The sequence below is a fragment of the Rattus norvegicus genome, chromosome X, assembly GCF_036323735.1.
Source record: "Rattus norvegicus strain BN/NHsdMcwi chromosome X, GRCr8, whole genome shotgun sequence".
Classification (NCBI taxonomy): Eukaryota; Metazoa; Chordata; class Mammalia; order Rodentia; family Muridae; genus Rattus; species Rattus norvegicus.
Window position 1 is genome coordinate 30,581,411 of NC_086039.1, and position 18,617 is coordinate 30,600,027.

General features: G+C 42.6%; 1 protein-coding gene across 2 annotated transcripts in view; it reads left to right on the forward strand.

Moving 5' to 3' along the window:
- Positions 1-11,434: 11,434 nt before the first annotated feature.
- Prps2 (phosphoribosyl pyrophosphate synthetase 2) overlaps positions 11,435-18,617 on the forward strand; it is a 37,283-nt gene continuing 30,100 nt past the window's right edge. Inside the window, exon 1 of one of the 2 annotated variants that reach the window (NM_012634.2) lies at positions 11,435-11,890. In NM_012634.2, the coding sequence (NP_036766.1) occupies positions 11,769-11,890 (122 nt within the window). In that variant the 5' untranslated portion in view covers positions 11,435-11,768. The remainder of the gene's footprint in view (positions 11,891-18,617) is intronic. The other variant, XM_006256829.5, reaches the window with a different exon arrangement.

Consider the following 18,617-nt stretch of genomic DNA (forward strand, 5'->3'; position numbering starts at 1 on the left):
AAACACGTAAGAAACTCCTGGGTGCTGCCTATACCACATCAATTGCAAAAGAATCATGTTTTCACTTGAACTTTTGCTATACTTTCTCCAAGAAGCAAGCTTAGGGAATATCTGATGAAGACCGTTTCTGATTCTAAAGCTCTTGACTACACACATTCTTTATTTCGAGTGATTATTTATTTACTCATTTGAAGAAGGGGTTTTGCTACGTTACTGAGACTTCCCAAAAATTCACAATCCTCCTGCTTCAGCCTCCTGAGAGCTGAGATTTTAGGCGTGTATCATCCTGCTCAGCTTTTCATGCTTTCTTTATTGAAAAAAAAAAGAAAAAGAAATTACTTTATGTGAATCTGTCTGCCATTTTGTTGGGTGAGAGACAGTAAGCTACTTACAGCTTACTGGCCAAAGCCTACACGTTCCACTTCCATATAGTCTTTCAGCCAAGAATGTTTAATCTAGACTTTTTAATGATTGGAGGAAAGTCCACAAAGTAATAAACAATATACTTAAAAAAGATTTGGGAATCCATAAATAATGCTTTGTTGGAACACAATAACACACATTGCTTTATCTGTGCTGACTGAAGACTAGGCTAGAGACCTGTAGCCTACAAAGTTAAGCATATTTACTGTCCCACCTAGCATTGTGCATGAGACTCTGAAGATCAAACTCTGAAAGGCAAACTAATGCTCCCCACATTTCAGTCACAATGATGAAGACAATCAATACCTGCCTAAAGACAAGAGGATCATAAATTAAGATAAATGTTGCAAAGGTAGTCAGTCCACAAGGAAAAATGGGATAAAGACAAATGGTGTCAGAAGTGGGGGGGGGGGGCAATTGTGTGTAAGGAGGGCAAGGACGTGACATTTCTAAGCCAAGTTGACAAAATCAAGATGGTAAAGGAACCAGTGAGAGGAAGCTCACACTTGGTGATTCCAGGCCAGAACAAGTTTATTTATACAATCTATCACCTGTATCTTGGTGGTATGAGAGCCCTCACAGAAAATATATGGATGAGCAGATATGTAAATGTGAGCAGCATAGTTTACCAAAGCAAGGTAAAAATAGGATCTTACTCCTGAGCCACAATTTGCTAGCCTTTGAGGGTATAGTTGTATATTCAACTTGAACCTTCACAGCAAAGCTGTAAGCTGGGAACATAAACACTTAAGTCATCAGGATTAAAGGAGTAAGATTTAGAAGGCCAAGGCTCACAGGCAGTGGGGATAGTTTGGTAGTGGAACGCTTGGCTAGCATGCGTAAAACCATGGGTTTCATCACCAGAACTTTAGGGACATTGAAAGGGGGAGCATAGTAGCATGTTTGCAAGCATTCCAGCATTTCTTACCTTGGGGGGCAATCTTCATCAAAACTGTATCTCTGAAGGTTAAAGAGATATCTCAGTAGATAAGGTATGTGGGATACAAGCATAAGAACCTTAGTTCTATCCTTAGAAGTTATATAAACAAACCAGGTGGATCCCTCTCCTCTCTAGTAGGCAAGCCTAATCATTGAGGCCCATGCCAGTAAGAAACTGTCTCAAATAACAAAAAGATAGCAAAAATACATAACAAAACAAACAAGCAAACAAACAAACAAAAAAAAACACAAAAAAGAAAACTGAAACCCTGAGCCTGGGGAAGAATACTCATTTGACCTCTGACCTCCACACACATGTGGAGGCATCCACATGAACATCCAAACTCACTCACATACACACACACACACACACACACACACACACACACACACACACACACACACACACACACACACACCCCTAGGATTATTTAGAAGAGGAGTCCACTGTCAAAGCAAAAGGGAAGTCCTCTCTCTTTTAAATCACAGTGAATTCAAATTGCTTCTGTTGCTAGTATGTATATGAAGTGAAGGAAACAGGGGCAGGGGGAGTCATAACAAAGAGCTCTCTCACATCTTAGAGCAGTTGGAAAGTTAAGTCTCTAATAAGAGCTCCCCACATGCATACCATTGTTTCTTCTCTTAAGACTTATTTATTCTAGAAAAGATTCAAGGCAACTTCTTTTTACTGGTCCTCACTTAGACCCTCCACTTCTCTATTCATTTGTCTCATACTACAGTTAGATCTGACCCTGTTGTTTGCACTAAGCTCATGGCAGATGATGTCATCATGAAGGGAGCCCATGTGGCAGGAAAGCAAAGGGCCTTTTCTTTGTTTGTTTTGACTTGTTTTATAGCAACTTTCTCCTCGCAGCCATCTGAGAGTCTCACAAGGACTACCTTTCTGTTCCTGGAGCATTGCTGCAAAGACAAACCACAAGGTTCTGCTTCTTGTCATTTCCACACACTCGCCCAACACTGTCTTGCTGGGGGCCAAACTTCCAAAACATGAACTGGTGACAGACCGCCTCGCAAGAACCTTTTACTTCGGTTGTTATCCATGTTGTTTACATTCCCATCTGGACACAGTTTGTGAATTTCTATACTACTTGGCTTGTCTACATTCCTCCTCCTCATGAATTATGCACACTGTCAGCCTGTATCCAGCTATCTGCAGCCAAAAGAGGTCACCAGACTCCTCACATTTGACCTTATTTCCAGAAGTGGCTGGTGCAGGCCTTGTGAAAATGAGTCTCATTAAAAGCATCAGATTCCATGGACCAACTGGAGAGATGAGTGTCGTTCCAACTTCACCTCGACTCTCTAGAAAACAGACTTTAATAACTAATTTTCATGAACATGAATTAGTTTGAAAGCAAACTAATAGATAGCACTTGAATCTAATGAAGCTCTTCATTTAGTTTGTTAAGGTTTTTCTCTGAGTGACTGTATTTTGGCCTTCTTGGTTTTTATATATTGGCTATATCTTAAGCAATTGCAGCATAATTACCTTTTTATTCTTTACAAACTTCCTATGCATATACAATTGAATTAGGTTTTGTTCACATTGTCTTACCTTGGAATCATAGTAAGTAAACAGGCAGTTTCATCCATGTGATCTAACCCTGTTCTTTGAAATACCTAACCAACATGTGCTGGCTCACATCCCACCCATTCCTGCCCCCGGGGTTGAATTAACCAGACTTCCAAAGACAGCAGATTCCTTTCCTTAGAGATAGAGGTAGTAAATAAACCTTTCAGGGTTAAAAAGTAAACCTTTATTGTGTCTTTTTAATCTAACCCAAATATTCGGATAATGATATGAAGAGAAAGGGAATTGCCTTACTGAGCAATTCCTGCTAATGCTTGTAGATGGAAAGAAGTGACAGGATTAGAAAGTTTGCATTTGGAGGAAGGTTTTCAAAATAGCTCCACAATGGAGAGAGGCTGGTTGTCACTGCCTAACAACCAGCAATGGATTTCCCTTTCTGTAACTGCAGGAGAATTTGATGTGTTAGCTCTTCATGTGGGATCACGATATTGGAAACATAAAAATAATGTCTATTCTGTCTTAGCTATTTTTCTATCGCTGTGATAAGATACCATGACCAAAGCAACTTATAAGAGAAAGAGTTTAATTTGGAGTACATGGTGCCAGAGGATTAGCTATCCATGACTATCATGGCTGGGAATATGACAGCACGCAGGCATGGCACAGGAGTACTAAGAGCTTACATCTGCATCCACATGCACAGCAAGAGGCAGAGACAGCTATGGGGAATGGCATAGGCTTATCTGGCTTCTGGTTTTCCTCTTAAGCTCTCCCAAACACTTCCACCAACTGGGAACCACATATTCTAATGTACGAGCTTATGGAGACCATTCTCATTCTAACTACCATAAGTATCATTATTGCTTTGAGTAGGTTTACTGAGATACAGTTCATGTACTATCCAATTACCCAAGGAAAGAATAAAAAGGCTGTTAGTGTATTCACAGAATTGGCACCATGGTTGATGTCAAAACACTTTCTTTACAGTCTCATCAAGTACTCCCCATTCCTTAGCCGTAGTTCCACCTCCCTCTCTCTTGCCAGGCCCCCAACCTTAGGCAACCTCTCATTTATGTTCTCTCCATGGATTGGTAAATTGCAAACATATAACATAAATGAGATCATGCAGTATGTAGTCTGGATCTTTATCTCTCACAGGTTTCTAGTCTTAATGCATTACTGTACAATGCATTAGCACTTCCTTTCTTTAATGGATATGTGTTCTGAATGCATATATGAGCATGGAGGCACCCAGTGGCTAGTTGATAACCTCTAGTGTCCTTCAGGCACCATCCAACTTGGCTTTTGTTGTTGTTCTTGGTTTTGTCCATTTGCGGAGACAGGCGTCCTCATTTGGCCTAAAGTTTGTCAGTCAGTCTAGGTTGGCTGGCCAGACAAGCCCAGGGATCTACCTGTCTCCACTTTTTTTAGTGCTGGGATTACAAATCTGTGCTACCATGGTCTTTTCTTTTTTTTTTTCCTGGCTTAAAAAGTAGCAGAATTTTCTTATGGCATTTTCATGGATACTTAGCTTTGGTTGAATCTCTCTCCCACCAATGCCTCCCCCATGCTTCCCATGCCCATTAAATCCCTTCATATACTATTCCTCTTCCAGCTTTATGTCTCAGGGACTCTATTGTCCCCATCACTCTCCCTGGCAAGGCCTTTCTTCTCCTTTCATGGATCCCTGTTTAGCTTCCTAGGTTCCATACACACTCACTCCCACATAAATACAAGCAACAAAAATAGATACTGGAATTTGCATATGAGAGACAACAAGCACTGTTTGCATTTTTGAGCCTGAGTTACCTCAGTTAATATAATATTTTCCAATCTCATTTCTGTGCTGATTTTGTAATTTCTTCTTTTTTATGGCTGCATGAAATTGTATGTACCATGTCTTCATCCACCAGGAGATGGAAATCTAGGCTGATTCCAACTTAGGTCTTTTTGTTTACTCAGCAAGCCCTTAACTGACTTGTCCCTCTAGCCCTTCATTTAATTTTTATTGTTAAAAATAGTCTATTAAATTGTCACATTTATATGCATTTAATTTATATACTTGTGGTGGTCACTTGGGTTGTTTCCCTCTTTCTCTCTTTCTTTCTTTCTTTCTTTCTTTCTTTCTTTCTTCCTTCCTTCCTTCCTTCCTTCCTTTCATAGTTCGAATCATGCTGCTGAGAGTAGTCAAATGCCTGCTCTCAATTATTCTGGGATATCCCCAAAAATGGGATCACTGACTCATACAGTGACTCTGTGTTCAATATTGAAGGAGCAGCCAGACACTTTTCCAAAACAGATGGACCTTTTTATATGTCCACCAGCTGTGTAGCAGAGCTCTAGTTGTTACCAACATTTGAGATTTACTGTTTTTGTTTTGTTTTGTTTTGGTTTGGTTTTTTGATGACTGTTACCCTATTGGTTAACTTAGTAATTATTTGTGCATCTTTTTTGAAGATATATGTAATCAGGTGTTTTCCCTATGTATTTTCCCCATTGCTTAACAGAGCTTACTTTTAGAGAAGTTTTAGACCCACACAAAAATGAAATACAAAGGTAGACCCCTTTGCTCACACATGTGCACAGCCTTCACCACACTCAATACTAGAAGGATGGACATCATACATTCTATGCACTTCTGTGGGGTATCATGTTGAGAGTTTATGTTAGAATCCCCTCTTGGTACTGTACCTTCTGTAAATGTAACAAGTGTGCAAACACAAATGTCCCACGGAAGAAATACTTTCCCCACCCTAAAAAACATCCTCTGTTCATTCATCTTCCCTTTCCCTCAACTCGCAGGCATGCACTGGTCTTTTGAAACTGTATTTATAGTTTTGTCTTTCCAAGATTGTCATGCAGATGGAGTCGTGCAGAGACTCCCTGGTAATATGCATGCAAGTGTCCTCCATGACTTCAGTTTTCAGGACAAGTCTCTCATATATTCCACACTCCTCTCCATTTCACTTGGTGGCCAAACCAGGGCATGAACATCTGATACTCTTGTCTCCATCTCCCAAGAGTTGGGGTTGTAGGAATGCTTCACCATGCCCTATGTGATGCCTGGGATGGAACTCAGTGCTTCATGCTTGTCGAACAAGCATTCCACCAACTGAGGGGCATCCTCAGCCCTCCTCCATGTCCTTTCATGGTTTGATGATTTATTTCCTTTTGTTACCAGCTATACCACCCCGAATGAATCCCATCTCATTGGATTTACTTTCTTTTATCCATGAATAGTGTACCATCACTTGGACATACCATAATTTACTTAGCCTTCCACCTACTGAAGGATTTCTTAGATGTTTCTGAGTTTTGAAAAATGGACAAAAAAGAACAAAACTGTTGTCAACATTCATGTGTATGCTCCTTTGCCTGCTACCAAATTGCTATCTTTTTTTATTGAATTGTGGCATTTTTCCCACACCATAGGTATGAGATATAGTATTTATAAACATTTTCTACCACTCCTTGAGTTCTCTTCTACTTCCTTGATACTATCTTCTGAAGTATAAGTTCTTTATTTTAGTTTTGATGTCCAGCCTGTACAATTGTGTAGTAGTGGCTGTGGCTTATAATTTTTATATCATATCATTGTTTGAGCCACAGTCATGAAGACTTGTACAGGTTTTCTTCCATGAATTTATCATTTTGTCTATCCCATTGAATTATCTTACCTATTTTGAATGAGCATGTATGGATTGATGTTCTTACCATTTTACAAATAACAACAAAAGAGCAGATGAATTAGGTGAACATCTGAAGCCGGTGGGTGGAAGGAAATATAGAAACAACTCTATTGCAAAACCTATGCGATGCATGTATGCTTTAAAGTCGATTGAAAGAATTTTTGTAAGTAACAAGCAAAAAGAAATAAATAAGAAGAAATTAAAGTCAGCAAAGTGCTTGATGACAAGTGAAAATGTCACTAATAGAGGAACAAAGTTGAACCCACTTTAGGACATGTGTGGGTGCACTGGGGGTGTGTATGTGTGCAAGTGCTCATACATATTCTGCGCCTGTGTGGGCAAAGGAGGGCAAAGCATCCTGTCTCTCACTTTCTTCCCTTCCTCTTTCTCCTCTTGAGACAAGCTCTCTAACTAAACCTGGAGCTTGGATGGTAGCCAACAAGCCTCAGAAATTCTCTTGTCTCCACTCGTGCAACCGGAAGAACAGGCCAATAGGAATGTAGCTATATTAGGTTTTTACTGGCCTTTATTTAGGCTACTGGGGATCTGAACTCATGTCTTCAAGGGTCAGCAAGCTCTCTTACCCACTGCACCATCCCTCAGGCCCCACCTTAGGTTCTTTTGAAACTAATTGTTGATAAGCTTCAGTGTTTTATAGTTAGCTATGTGTTATTTGCTAAGAAAATGGACTTGTCAGGGGACCTTGGCTTTGAGTACGCTTGAAACTCATTGCTGAAAGGCAGCAGCTACTAACCTACACTGACTGTCTAGCAGTTCAGGTGTGGCAACGTCACATTCCAGATTACAATGTGTACGTTGCAGGTATAAAATGAAAACCAGAGTTTGACAGATTACTACCAAAAGAAGACAATGAACATCTCATTAATCTTTTCATGTTGGATTACATGGAGGAGTAATACTAGTTTGGATATTTTATATTAAATAATTTAATTTATTAAAATGACTCCACAGGATTCTTCCTGCTATTTTCAAAATGTAGTAACGTAAGAACTTTGTGGTATATGCATTCGGGTCAGCACTCTTCTAAAATGAAAACGATTGTGCTGGAACCTTCACGGTCTCATTCCTTTGCTGTCTATGAGTAGCTATGCAACTTTGAGTTATTTATTCTAAACACTAGTCTTCGGTGACAAGTCATTCGGCAAACATACAGAAAACTCACTGTATGAAAAGAAATCAGAAAAAAAAAAAGTGAAACAGAAAACACAAGATAAAAACCTGTCCGCAAGTTCATTCCTTTCTATTCACAAGTGAAATCACATATTAACAATGGAAATTCTCACCACTTTAATTTTGCCACAAGTATTTCAATCTTAAAATAATGAATTATGAACACCCATTCAGAGCCTGCCCCACATGTGGCCCATACTTATACAGCCACCCAATTAAACAAGATGGATGAAGCAAAGAAGTGCAGGCTGACAGGAACCGGATGTAGATCTCTCCTGAGAGACACAGCCAGAATACAGCAAGAACATAGGTAAATGCCAGCAGCAAACCACTGAACTGAGAACGGGACCCCCATTGAAGGAATCTTAGAAAGGCCTGGAAGTGCTTGAAAGGGCTCGGGAGCCCATATGAACAACAATGCCAAGCAACCAGAGCTTCCAGGGACTAAGCCACTACCTAAAGACTATACATGGACTGACCCTGGACTCTGACCTCATAGGTAGCAATGAATATCCTAGTAAGAGCACCAGTGGAAGGGGAAGCCCTTGGTCCTGCCAAGACTGAACCCCCAGTGAACATGATTGTTGGGGGGAGGGCAGTAATGGGAGGAGGATGGGGAGGGGAACACCCATATAGAAGGGGAGGGGGATGGGCTGGGGGATGTTTGCCTGGAAACTGGGAAAGGGAATAACAATCGAAATGTAAATAAGAAATACTCAAGTTAATAAAGATAACAAAATAAAATAAAATAAAATAAAAAATAATGAATTATGGGCAAGGAATGAAAACTTGTGTGCACAGAGTGTATGGTCTTTTATTCTTCTGAATTTAAACAGTGATTAGTGGCTTTGTTTTCAGGGAGCCCCTCACCCCACTCAGAAAGGGATTTTCCTGTGGCAGAACTTTGGTGAACCCAATGTGTAATTCCTTGGTTTATTCATGAAGCACTGACTCTGATCTTGATCATGTGACTTGCTTTAGGCAGCAGGATATTAGCAAGCAAGATACAAACAGAGTGCTAATAAGGGTTTGCTTACAAAGCTTATCTTATTTTTAATTTCTTGGTAGAATACAAGATGGATCTCATTACATGTATTCTCATTTATTCATTTATCATTGAGGTTTGTCTTTTTGGGAGAGTCCTTCTTGCAACTCTATAGCTACATTTTCAAGAAGCCTGGAAAGCCACCAGAAAAAGTGCACATAGAGGAGGAAAGGGTCAGAAATTCAGTCAGACAACTGATTCTTTACCTGGGGTCATTTTGTCCTGAGGGGAGATATTTAAATACACCTAGAGGCACTTTTACTTGTCAGAACAGAACACATTTCTTGTGGGTTGAGACTAGGAATGCTTTTAAGCAACCTACACATGCAGGAAAGCCCCACAACAAAGAATTACCCAGTCTGCCAGTTAAGCGACAGTTATAGGTCAAATCTGGCTGTCAGTTGAGTGACAGTTATAGGTCAAGGTTTTCCCACAATTTGCCCCCTGTGGATCAAGGTGCTTGGGAGAGAAACTGTTCACCCAATATCTAGAGCTTCTGTCTTGAGCCTGTACATTTTTCAGTGTAGGTTTTGTGCTTAGCTTGTTACTGAGGATGATTTTTTGACTCCCACTAGTATCTCCATCAATTTACCCTGTGTCTGCTCAGCACTCAAGCACAGTTCCTCAATAACCATCGTTCTTGTCAGGACAACATGAATATTTCCTCTCAAGCCACTATCAAGGTCACAATTTGATCTTTGCCTCTAGAATCTCACCCTTGAAGTAACATACAGATTGGGAACTTGGAAACTTTAACATTATTTTATGCTCCGAGCAGCTTTGTTAACAAAGCGTCCTAGGCTCCCACACTGATCAGAAACTACTTTCCCCCTGATAAAAGCACACACACACACACACACACACACACACACACACACACACAAAGAAATGCCATAATTGATCATTTTGTCTATGAGACAAATATTTAACAGAAAAACATCACAATAACATTGCTGATGATAAATTTTATTTGGTGAGTTTAAGTATAATTATGTTACCAGATTCAGTCAATAAAATTTTTAGACACATGCTTGGATATGATAATTTATCATGCAAATTTTATTATAAAATAGTTATTTGCCTCTGAACATGTGGAATGCTTTGAGAAACACGTCACAAGGTTAATTCGTCATGGTCGTGTAAGCATTGTAGCATGTTCATAAATGAACCAAGACAGCTGGAGCATCATTAAGCGCTATAATCTTAATGGTGTGGTCTGTCATCTGAATCTTTATACAGCATATACTAGGTGTAGCTTAAAAGCCACTGTAGGTAGACTGTTGATGCTGCCGTTGTTTTTGAGACAAAATGAAAAAGGGCAGAAATACAATGCACCCATTGGTGCTTTGGAGAACGTCTTGGTAAGCAGGTCATTGGAGCTTCAAAAGAAACGCTTTCATAAATTCAATTTGCTTGGGTTTGAGGGAGCTTATGGGGTTCTGAGGGACCCAGTTTCACTAAACCAGCTGGCCTTGAACTCAGAAATCCACTTGTCTCTGCCTCCAGAGTGTAGAGATTAAAGGCTTTTCTACCGTGGCTGACACCATTGCAAAGTTCAAGGAAGGACCCAGAAGCAAAACCCCCAAAGATAGGTACAATCTAGATAGTCTCCCAAGTCCCAGTAACACAAGAAGTGCCTTTAGAGTTGGCTATGATTCGGTAGTCTTGGTTGTAGATGGCAAACTAATTTTCGGGGGATATCGGTAGAGCCAACTAGTTATCTGTCTCTGGAGGCTTTTAAAATAGGTAAATCACGATCACTCCTCCAGGAGCTCAGGATGAATCTCCTTTCCTTCTGGTGTTTTGTACCCAGTGATTGGCTCCATACCACACTAGCTACTTCAGAAATGCTGAGGTGGGGGTTGGGGGCAGGGAAAGCAGAGGACTCCTGGGGTAGTCTGGCTCTAGAGAATCCAAGGGACAGGAAGTTGTGAAGGGAGCCTGAGAGCCAGCCTATCTACATAAAAATGAGGACTCAGAGCCAATTAGAAAGAGTCAACTGACGTCCTGAAAACAGGTTTTCTTCTTGCACCTGAGTTTAGGGTTCAAATGGTGGCTTTCATCAATGGCTCCTATAAAAAGCAACACACACTTAGGAGCTAGACGGTAACATTTTCAGACTTCGTGGACCAAGAGGCAAAAGACAAGAAATTATGTAGGCATTTATATAAAAAGGAAAAAAAAACCCGAATTTTCAGCTTTTGTAGAAAAATAAAAAAAAGAAAACCAAAATATTCGAGTTCATTTTAAAAAATACACATCTAAATTAAATAAGAGAGTTCTCACTGGTGAGAAAACCCTTAGTCCATTTCAAAAGCAGTATATATCATCACTTCAAGTGCAAACATGCTTCACTCTCGTGTGCAAATACAGGCCGCTGTGTGGGTCTGGGCTATGTAGACACAGCGTATACTTGAAGCCCAGGTATCACCTCTGGGTTCTGAGCTTCCGGGTTGACAGGCAGCTTTAGGCTGTGAGGCACCACATGGTCCCTTCCCTCAGTGGTTCTCTGTGCCCACTTTATCTGGTTGGTTGATCCACGCTTAAAGGCGAGTCAGGAAGTCCAATGTGGAGCATTGAGCTCCCCTACCGATTAACTGTACCTGCGTTCTTCGGGACCACCCAGAGCTTCAAACACTGCTGCCCAGCCTGCGTGGGCAGAAGCAGAGGCCCAGCACCCTCCAGCGACTCTTGGGCTGCTCCTCCTCCCTCTGGCTCCTCCCCTAGCCCGCCCCTTCCCTAGATCCTGCTGCCGCGTTTTCCCGCTTCACCAGCAGCGGCGGCCACCGCAGCAGCAGCAGCAGCAGCAGCAGCAGCAGCAGCAGCAGCAGCAGCAGCGGCGGCGGCAACTGCAGCAGCCACCGTAGCAGCAGTCTGCGTCGCGGTCGCTTTCTCCTTCTCTGGCGCGCTTCAGTCCCCGTGAGTCACCATGCCCAACATCGTGCTCTTCAGCGGCAGCTCTCACCAGGACCTGTCGCAGCGCGTGGCCGATCGCCTGGGCCTGGAGCTGGGCAAGGTGGTCACCAAGAAGTTTAGCAACCAGGAGACCAGGTGGGAGCTTCACTGGGGCTAAGGCAGGGGCCGAAGCGTGCCCAGGCCAGCTCCGCGGGCGTCGTGCTCTCCCTTCCGGGGCGGGATGGCAACAAGCTGCTGCAGAGCCACCGCGGCTGCGCCCAGGGAGAAAGAAGTTCAGCAAAGGGACCCCCACCCCCACCCCCAACCCGGTCACCCTAGAGTCTCTGCGCGCGTCCTCCGGCTGTTGTCCCTCACTTCGGCGACCTGTGGACCCTTGGGCACCCCAGGACCTTCTTTTACACCGCCTAACCTGGTGTCTTCAGTTCGGAAGAGCAATATCGGGGCAGTTACAGAGCGTCTGGGAGAGTGGGCAGTGTGTGGGCATCACATCGGTGCCGGGAATGGTGGGGGTGGGGAGACATTGGTGGATCCGCCCGCCCCAGTTTCCAAGTCTGCCTGGCTGAACCCCAGACTCCTGCGTGGTTGAAAAGGCTCTTCAGTCCTGGGCACTGGGCTTACCCGGGGGAACTTTCGAATGCCCACTTCCAGCCACTGGCGATCAGAGTACTGCTAGCTGCTCAGGTGACTCTAGAGCCGCCGGCTAGTTAAATGCTGCCTTATCCAGAAGGGTGGGTTTGTGGGGGAGTTGGACAGAGCGTGGGAAAGCGGAGACGCACGTGTTGAGCGTTCCTGCCCCTCCTTTAAACTTTGTCGCATCTATTATCGCGAACTAGTAGCTTCTTTGTGTTTATGGAGCATAGCTGCGCACAGCAACAAGACTCTAGTTTGGCAAAAATTCCACCCATTTCTCACATTAGCAAGTGGTAGTCACCAGTATTCAGGGCCACCAGGCGGGCGGAAGCCCTCCTCCGGGGTAGGACACCTTGTCCCACTTGCCCAAAGCCAGTTTCTTTTTACCTATTTCTATTTAGCACAGTTAACCAACTATAGGGTGCACAGTGACAGATAACCGTTCTACATTTAGTAGCGTTCGAATTCATTCAGCAAGTTTTACAGAGGAAAAAAATGCGGACCATTCTCTGTAATTACAGAAATAAACTAGAAATTAATTGTAGACAAAAATGTCAAAACTAAAACTGAGATTTCCAGAAGAAAGCAAAAAATCTTGCTGATTGAATCAAGAATTTGTTTATGAAGTTAAGGGCATTTGTCTCTCCCTTTTGTCGTTTGATTTTGGTTTGGTTTTCATTTTCTGGGACAGAATTTTGCTATGTATATAGGCTGTTGTTGAACTCACCGTGTAGCCCAGGCAGGCTTCAGAGGCACAGGAGTACCCCTGCCTCTACCTCCCAAGTATTAGAATTACAGGTGTGTGTGTGTGTGTGTGTGTGTGTGTGTGTGTGTGTGTGTGTGTGTGTGTGCGTGCTTTACCAGACCCAGCTAACAGTTAGGTTAATATTGATGGCAAAGATGATTTTTCTAGAGGTTATGTGAATCCTGTGTGACCTTTTCTAGGTGTTAAGCTCCATTTACACAGCTTGGGTGATAATAGAAGAAACACTGTGGACAATTCAGGCTAAAGAACTGCCGTTTCTCTTACTTATTCATTTTAGATGGCGATTGCAGTTCTCACTCCTCCAAGCCCCCACCCCAAAATAAATTAATGGGAGAAAAAAAGAAAGAATCCAAACCATCCTGGAGTCATCAACAAGACAACAGCAATGAAATGAAGTATGAAATTAAATTAAGAACAGTGAAAATTTGATTTTCATAAGTTAAAACGACAATAGCACTAAATCGAATGCCACTTTGGGGTGGGGGACTCTAGCTCAGTTGGTAGAGTTGCTTGCAGGAGTTTGCATGAAGCCCTGAATTTGATCTCCTGCGCCACATCAAAACAGGATGTGCTGGCATACACTACAGTCTCAGCCCTTGGGTGGAAGAAGCCAGAGAAGCAGGAATTCAAGAGCATCTTTGGCTACACAGTGGGGTTTCAGCTACATAGGAGAGCATGGTTGTTTTTTTTCCTAGTACAGAGGATGGATTCCAGGTCCTTGTGCGTACTAGGCAAGAAGACCCAACCACTGAGCCTCATCCACAATGCCCTTTGTAGAGTTAGATCTATGGAGGGTTCTCTAGGACTTTGGAGGAGGATGGAGCTATGTTTGAATGTTTGAACATTGCAAGATTTTGTTAGTCCTAGTCCAAGTTTCAGCAGCTCTGGGGAAACAAATAGAATTAGTAAGTCTCTTTGTTTAGAAGGTGTTGTCATGTAAGTAAGGGAGATGTTTCTGGCTGGAGTGGGTTTTGAGTAAGTGAAGCAACCCTTCCTTGTAATCTCAGTGCAGCACAATTCTTTGCTGTAAGGCATGGCTAACAATCTAGTTGATCTGTGCCTGGATGAGTAATGGATTTCTACAAGTCCTGTATCAGCTGATAGGTGAAACTCACTCAGATGTTTTGGTGTGATTGTTCGTACATTTACTTTAAGTAGAAAGAAGCCTCGTCTTCAGTTTGGGTTATCTTTTCACGGAAGTTGATCATTAGAAATCCTAAGATGTCAAAGACCCCCCCCCCCCAGCTCCACTTTCTGTCTCTCCTGTTGAATGTGCTGAAGTCTTGGTTGGTTCTGTTTGTTGTAGCTGTGGATTTGCTTTCCCTTTCTTTGAGTCAAGTTCTCATGAGGTCTAGGTTGGTGTGGAGTTCACTGTGTCACTAAGATTTCCCTTGGCTTCGTGACCCTCCTGCCCTCACCTCCCATGTTGGGATCACAGAATGCATGTGCCAGGACACCTTGCTACTACACCTTGCTACATTTTATGTTCTATCTTACAGAAAAATTTAAAAGGTTAATGTGCTAGCTTTTCTCAGGAACTGCACAGAGGAGGTGGTTGTTTTTGTTTTTGTTTTTGTTTTTCCACAGTCCTCAAATTGGGTGTTCGTGTTTGGCTGTAGAGACCAGAAAACAAAGGACAAAAGAAAAAGAAAATAGAATCAATTTATATAAGGTACACTTTCTTTAGAGCCTCTTGCTGAGTGAGGAGCAGAAGTCTGAATGCTATGCCCTGGCCCTCGGCGGACACATCAGTTCCTAGTTTTCTTAAATGCTACTTTATCAGACAGGCACTCTTCTGCTTTTACCTTTTCATCTGTGTGTTATTTCCATTGTACAAGGAGAAGTGCATTGCTGTTTCTCTCCCAACCCCAGCAAATGCTACATGGTTTGGAGGACGGTGTTCATGTTGGGATCCCGGGTTTCTTGTATTTTACTCTGCTATTGGGGTCCTTTAACTGCTTCATGGGACCCAATGTGCAGGTTACTAGCATTTAACAAATCACCAAGAACTCAGGGCCTTAAAGCAACCAGTGTTTATTTGGCTCCCAGACCTGAAGTTTGTGCAGATCAGAACAAGAAAGGCTTGTTTCTATCTCGGGGGTGGGGGGCAGCTTGGGTGGATACTGGGGCCTTGAGATTAATTTTTGAAGATAGCTCACCCACATAGCTGATAAGTCTGGCTAGCTTTGGCCAGGATGTTTTGACTAAGAATCACTCCACAGGGCTGCTTGGGTTCCCTTCTAGCATAGAAGGTATGTTACAAGAGGGAGAGTTGTAACAAGACAGGAAGTAGTTAAGTAGCAGTTTGTTAAGGCTTGAACTTAGAAGTTGGCACATCATCACTTCTATAACATTGTTTTGGCTAAACACAATGCCCTCTTAGGTCTAGGGAAAGCACCTAGATTCTGGGGACCGGACCTAGATCCTGATTCACAATAGAAAAAAAGTGTGATAATTGTAGTCGTTAAGCATTGAGTCCGTCATATGCTTCAGCCTCCTTTTTGGGGGTCTCTTGTCCTTGGGCTGAAGCACACAACCCATTGGAAACCTCCACTACAGATTGGGGTATGGAGGTCTTTGTAAGTAGAAGCAGAACTGGCTTTGGAAGAATTGTTACCATGGTGTTTCCTGTGCTCCCCTGGACTACTAGTTCTAGGAGGATTGCAGTTCCTTAGTGAGGAAAGGCAGGCCAAAGAATGTGATCTTGGGATAAACAGTCATAAGACCAAGACTTGGGAAACTTTGTGTAAAGAGCTAGATCATAAATATTTTAGGCATTGTGTGCCACATGTCTCGGTTATTGCTGCTTCCCTCCTGAAGTTTCAAGGGAAACTTTATTCTCATGCTTTTTGTTGTTGTTTTCTTTTCTCTTATAGTGTCATGAAGCCCAGGCTAGTCCTGACCTCTCAATGTGGTTGATGATGACCTTGAACTTCTGATTCTTCTGTCTCCACCTCCCAAATATTAAAATCACAGATGTGTGTCACCATACCTGATTTGACCTACTGGTGGGGCTCAAGCTTCATATATACTGGGCAAACATTCTACCAACTAAGCTATAGTCCCAGCCCCCCCACCATTTCAGCTTTCTGGGCACCCCACAGCTCTGGGATCTCGGGACCTTCATCAGTAGAGGATCTCTCTGACTGCTTTTAGTCCTCACATCTCTTTCTACTCTTCTAGTCTTCCTCTTCCACATTGAAGGCTAGCTATGATCACATGAGGTTAAATGTAAATAGTTATATGTGACTTTTCTGTTTTAAATTCACCTGATTCGCACGCTTCATTCCATTTGGGTATAAACATCTCTTTTGCTATATAATCTAAGCAATTCAAAGGAATGGGACATAAATGTCTTTGGAGGGTATTGTTTGCTGGGAGTACCAACCATTATGTGTGTGTGGGGGGGTGTACAAAAACAGGCCGAGCACTGTATTTTGTCAGCCCCTGAGCTATTAATACTGGCTCCCCAACTTAAGTCAGCCCTATGCATGATGGAATTTTGTTAAATTTCGAATGGTTTGTGTGCATGTATATGCACATGAATGTGTGCACCTGTGTGGATGCCAGAGAAGAGCTCTAAGGAGTCAGTTCTCTTCTTGCACTTGAAGAAAGATGGTTCTTGTTTCTGCCATGCTGTATCCTCCATGCTCTCTGGGCCCCAAGCCAGATGTTTCTCCTGTCCAAGCCTCCCACCTCTCCATAGGAGTGCTAGGGTTACAGATTCATGCCACTACATCCAGCTTTCTATGGGTTCCAGGGACTGAACATAGGTTGTTTAGGCTTGGGGAGCATCTGCTTTTATCTACTAAGCCACCTAATTAGCCCAGGAATTGTGTTCACTCTTTAGCACTCACAATAAGGAGATACATTTCAGGTTTTTGCTTTCCTGTTTACTGTAGCATCCTTAGGAGAGATCCCTTTGCAGGAGTGTGAGCAAATACCAAAAGTAGTTTTCAGAGCATGGCATGGAGGCAGGGAGAAGAGGCATCCAAAGTCATCCTGGCTTTGACTATAAATGTGTGCCACCACACCAGATTCTTTTTAAAGAATTGTTTATTTTATGCATATGAGTAGTACACTGTTGCTGTCTTCAGACACACCAGAAGAGGGCATCGGGTCTCATTAGAGATGGTTGTGAGCCACCATGTGGTTGCTGGGAATTGAACTCAGGACCTCTGGGAGAGCACTCAGTGCTCTTAACCACTGAGCCATCTCTCTAGCCCACCACACCAGATTCTTATGGTGTATTTTAAGTGGCTTTATTTTGGTGGGCAGAGTGAAGTTTTCTGTATTCTTTTTTTTTTTCAGTATAGGGGATGGAACCCCAGGGTTTCATATGTGTTTATGCAAATACTCTACTATTGAGCTATGTGCACAACCCCGTTTTTCTCATTGTATTTCACTCTAAAAAATTACACCGGCCTGGAGAGATGGTTCAGTGGTTAAGAGCACTGACTGCTCTTCCAGAGGTCCTGAGTTCAATTCCCAGCAACCACACGGTGGCTCACAACCATCTGTAATGGGATCCGATGCCCTCTTCCGGTGTGTCTGAAGACAGCTACAGTGTACTCACATAGATAAAATAAGTAAACCGCTTTAAAAAAGAATATGAACAGGTTCAACCTTTTTTTTAAAAAAAGAAGTTACACAGAAGCAAAATTTGCATGATGTTTATAGTGTCTCAAATATATCAAATTGCTCCAACTATTGGATCAGGATTGCCATTTTAAAAACAAGAGTTCCACCAGAGCTGATCTGACTCTTTGTGCTGTGATACCCCGTGAAGGATGTACCAGAATGCATGATGGTTTCCTTCTCTGTGTGGCAGCCAGATAACATGGTTGTGCTGACTCTGCTCATGCTGAGTACCTCAGGAACTTTTAGACATGTGGTTTACAAAGCATTGGCTACAACTGATTCTTTTCTCCAGGAGCTACAGGATAACAAGTAAAGCAAGGAAGTATACCACACCAAAAAAAAAATACAGAAACAAAAAATGGTGTGCAGCAAAGAGGTAGAGAGAGTTTCTCTGGCAACTGGGCCATTTGTGTCCTCCAACTGGGGGAGGATGTAGAGATGGACTTGAAGACTGACACTAAGAGCTTGAAACTGTGAATGGGCTGTGTAGAGTGGAATCTGAATGTGTAGTAAATAGAAAATTCAGCAGAGGAAAGGCTAAGGTAAAAGACACACACACACACACACACACACACACACACACTCACTCACACACACATACACTCATGCATGAAAGAAAAATACGAATGCTGATCTAGCTCACCCCGTGGCTCAGCTCTGATCATCATTTACAGAATCCAAATGGAGCCGTCAGTCTTTAGCTTAAATACTGATGGGTATTGACATGATGGTGAGGTGCGAAGTGTTCATCTGCGTGATGGGGAAGAGCGGAAGAGGTGTTAAATCCTCATCTTCCATAGTGAGAAGTCGATACTTGGTGCCTCA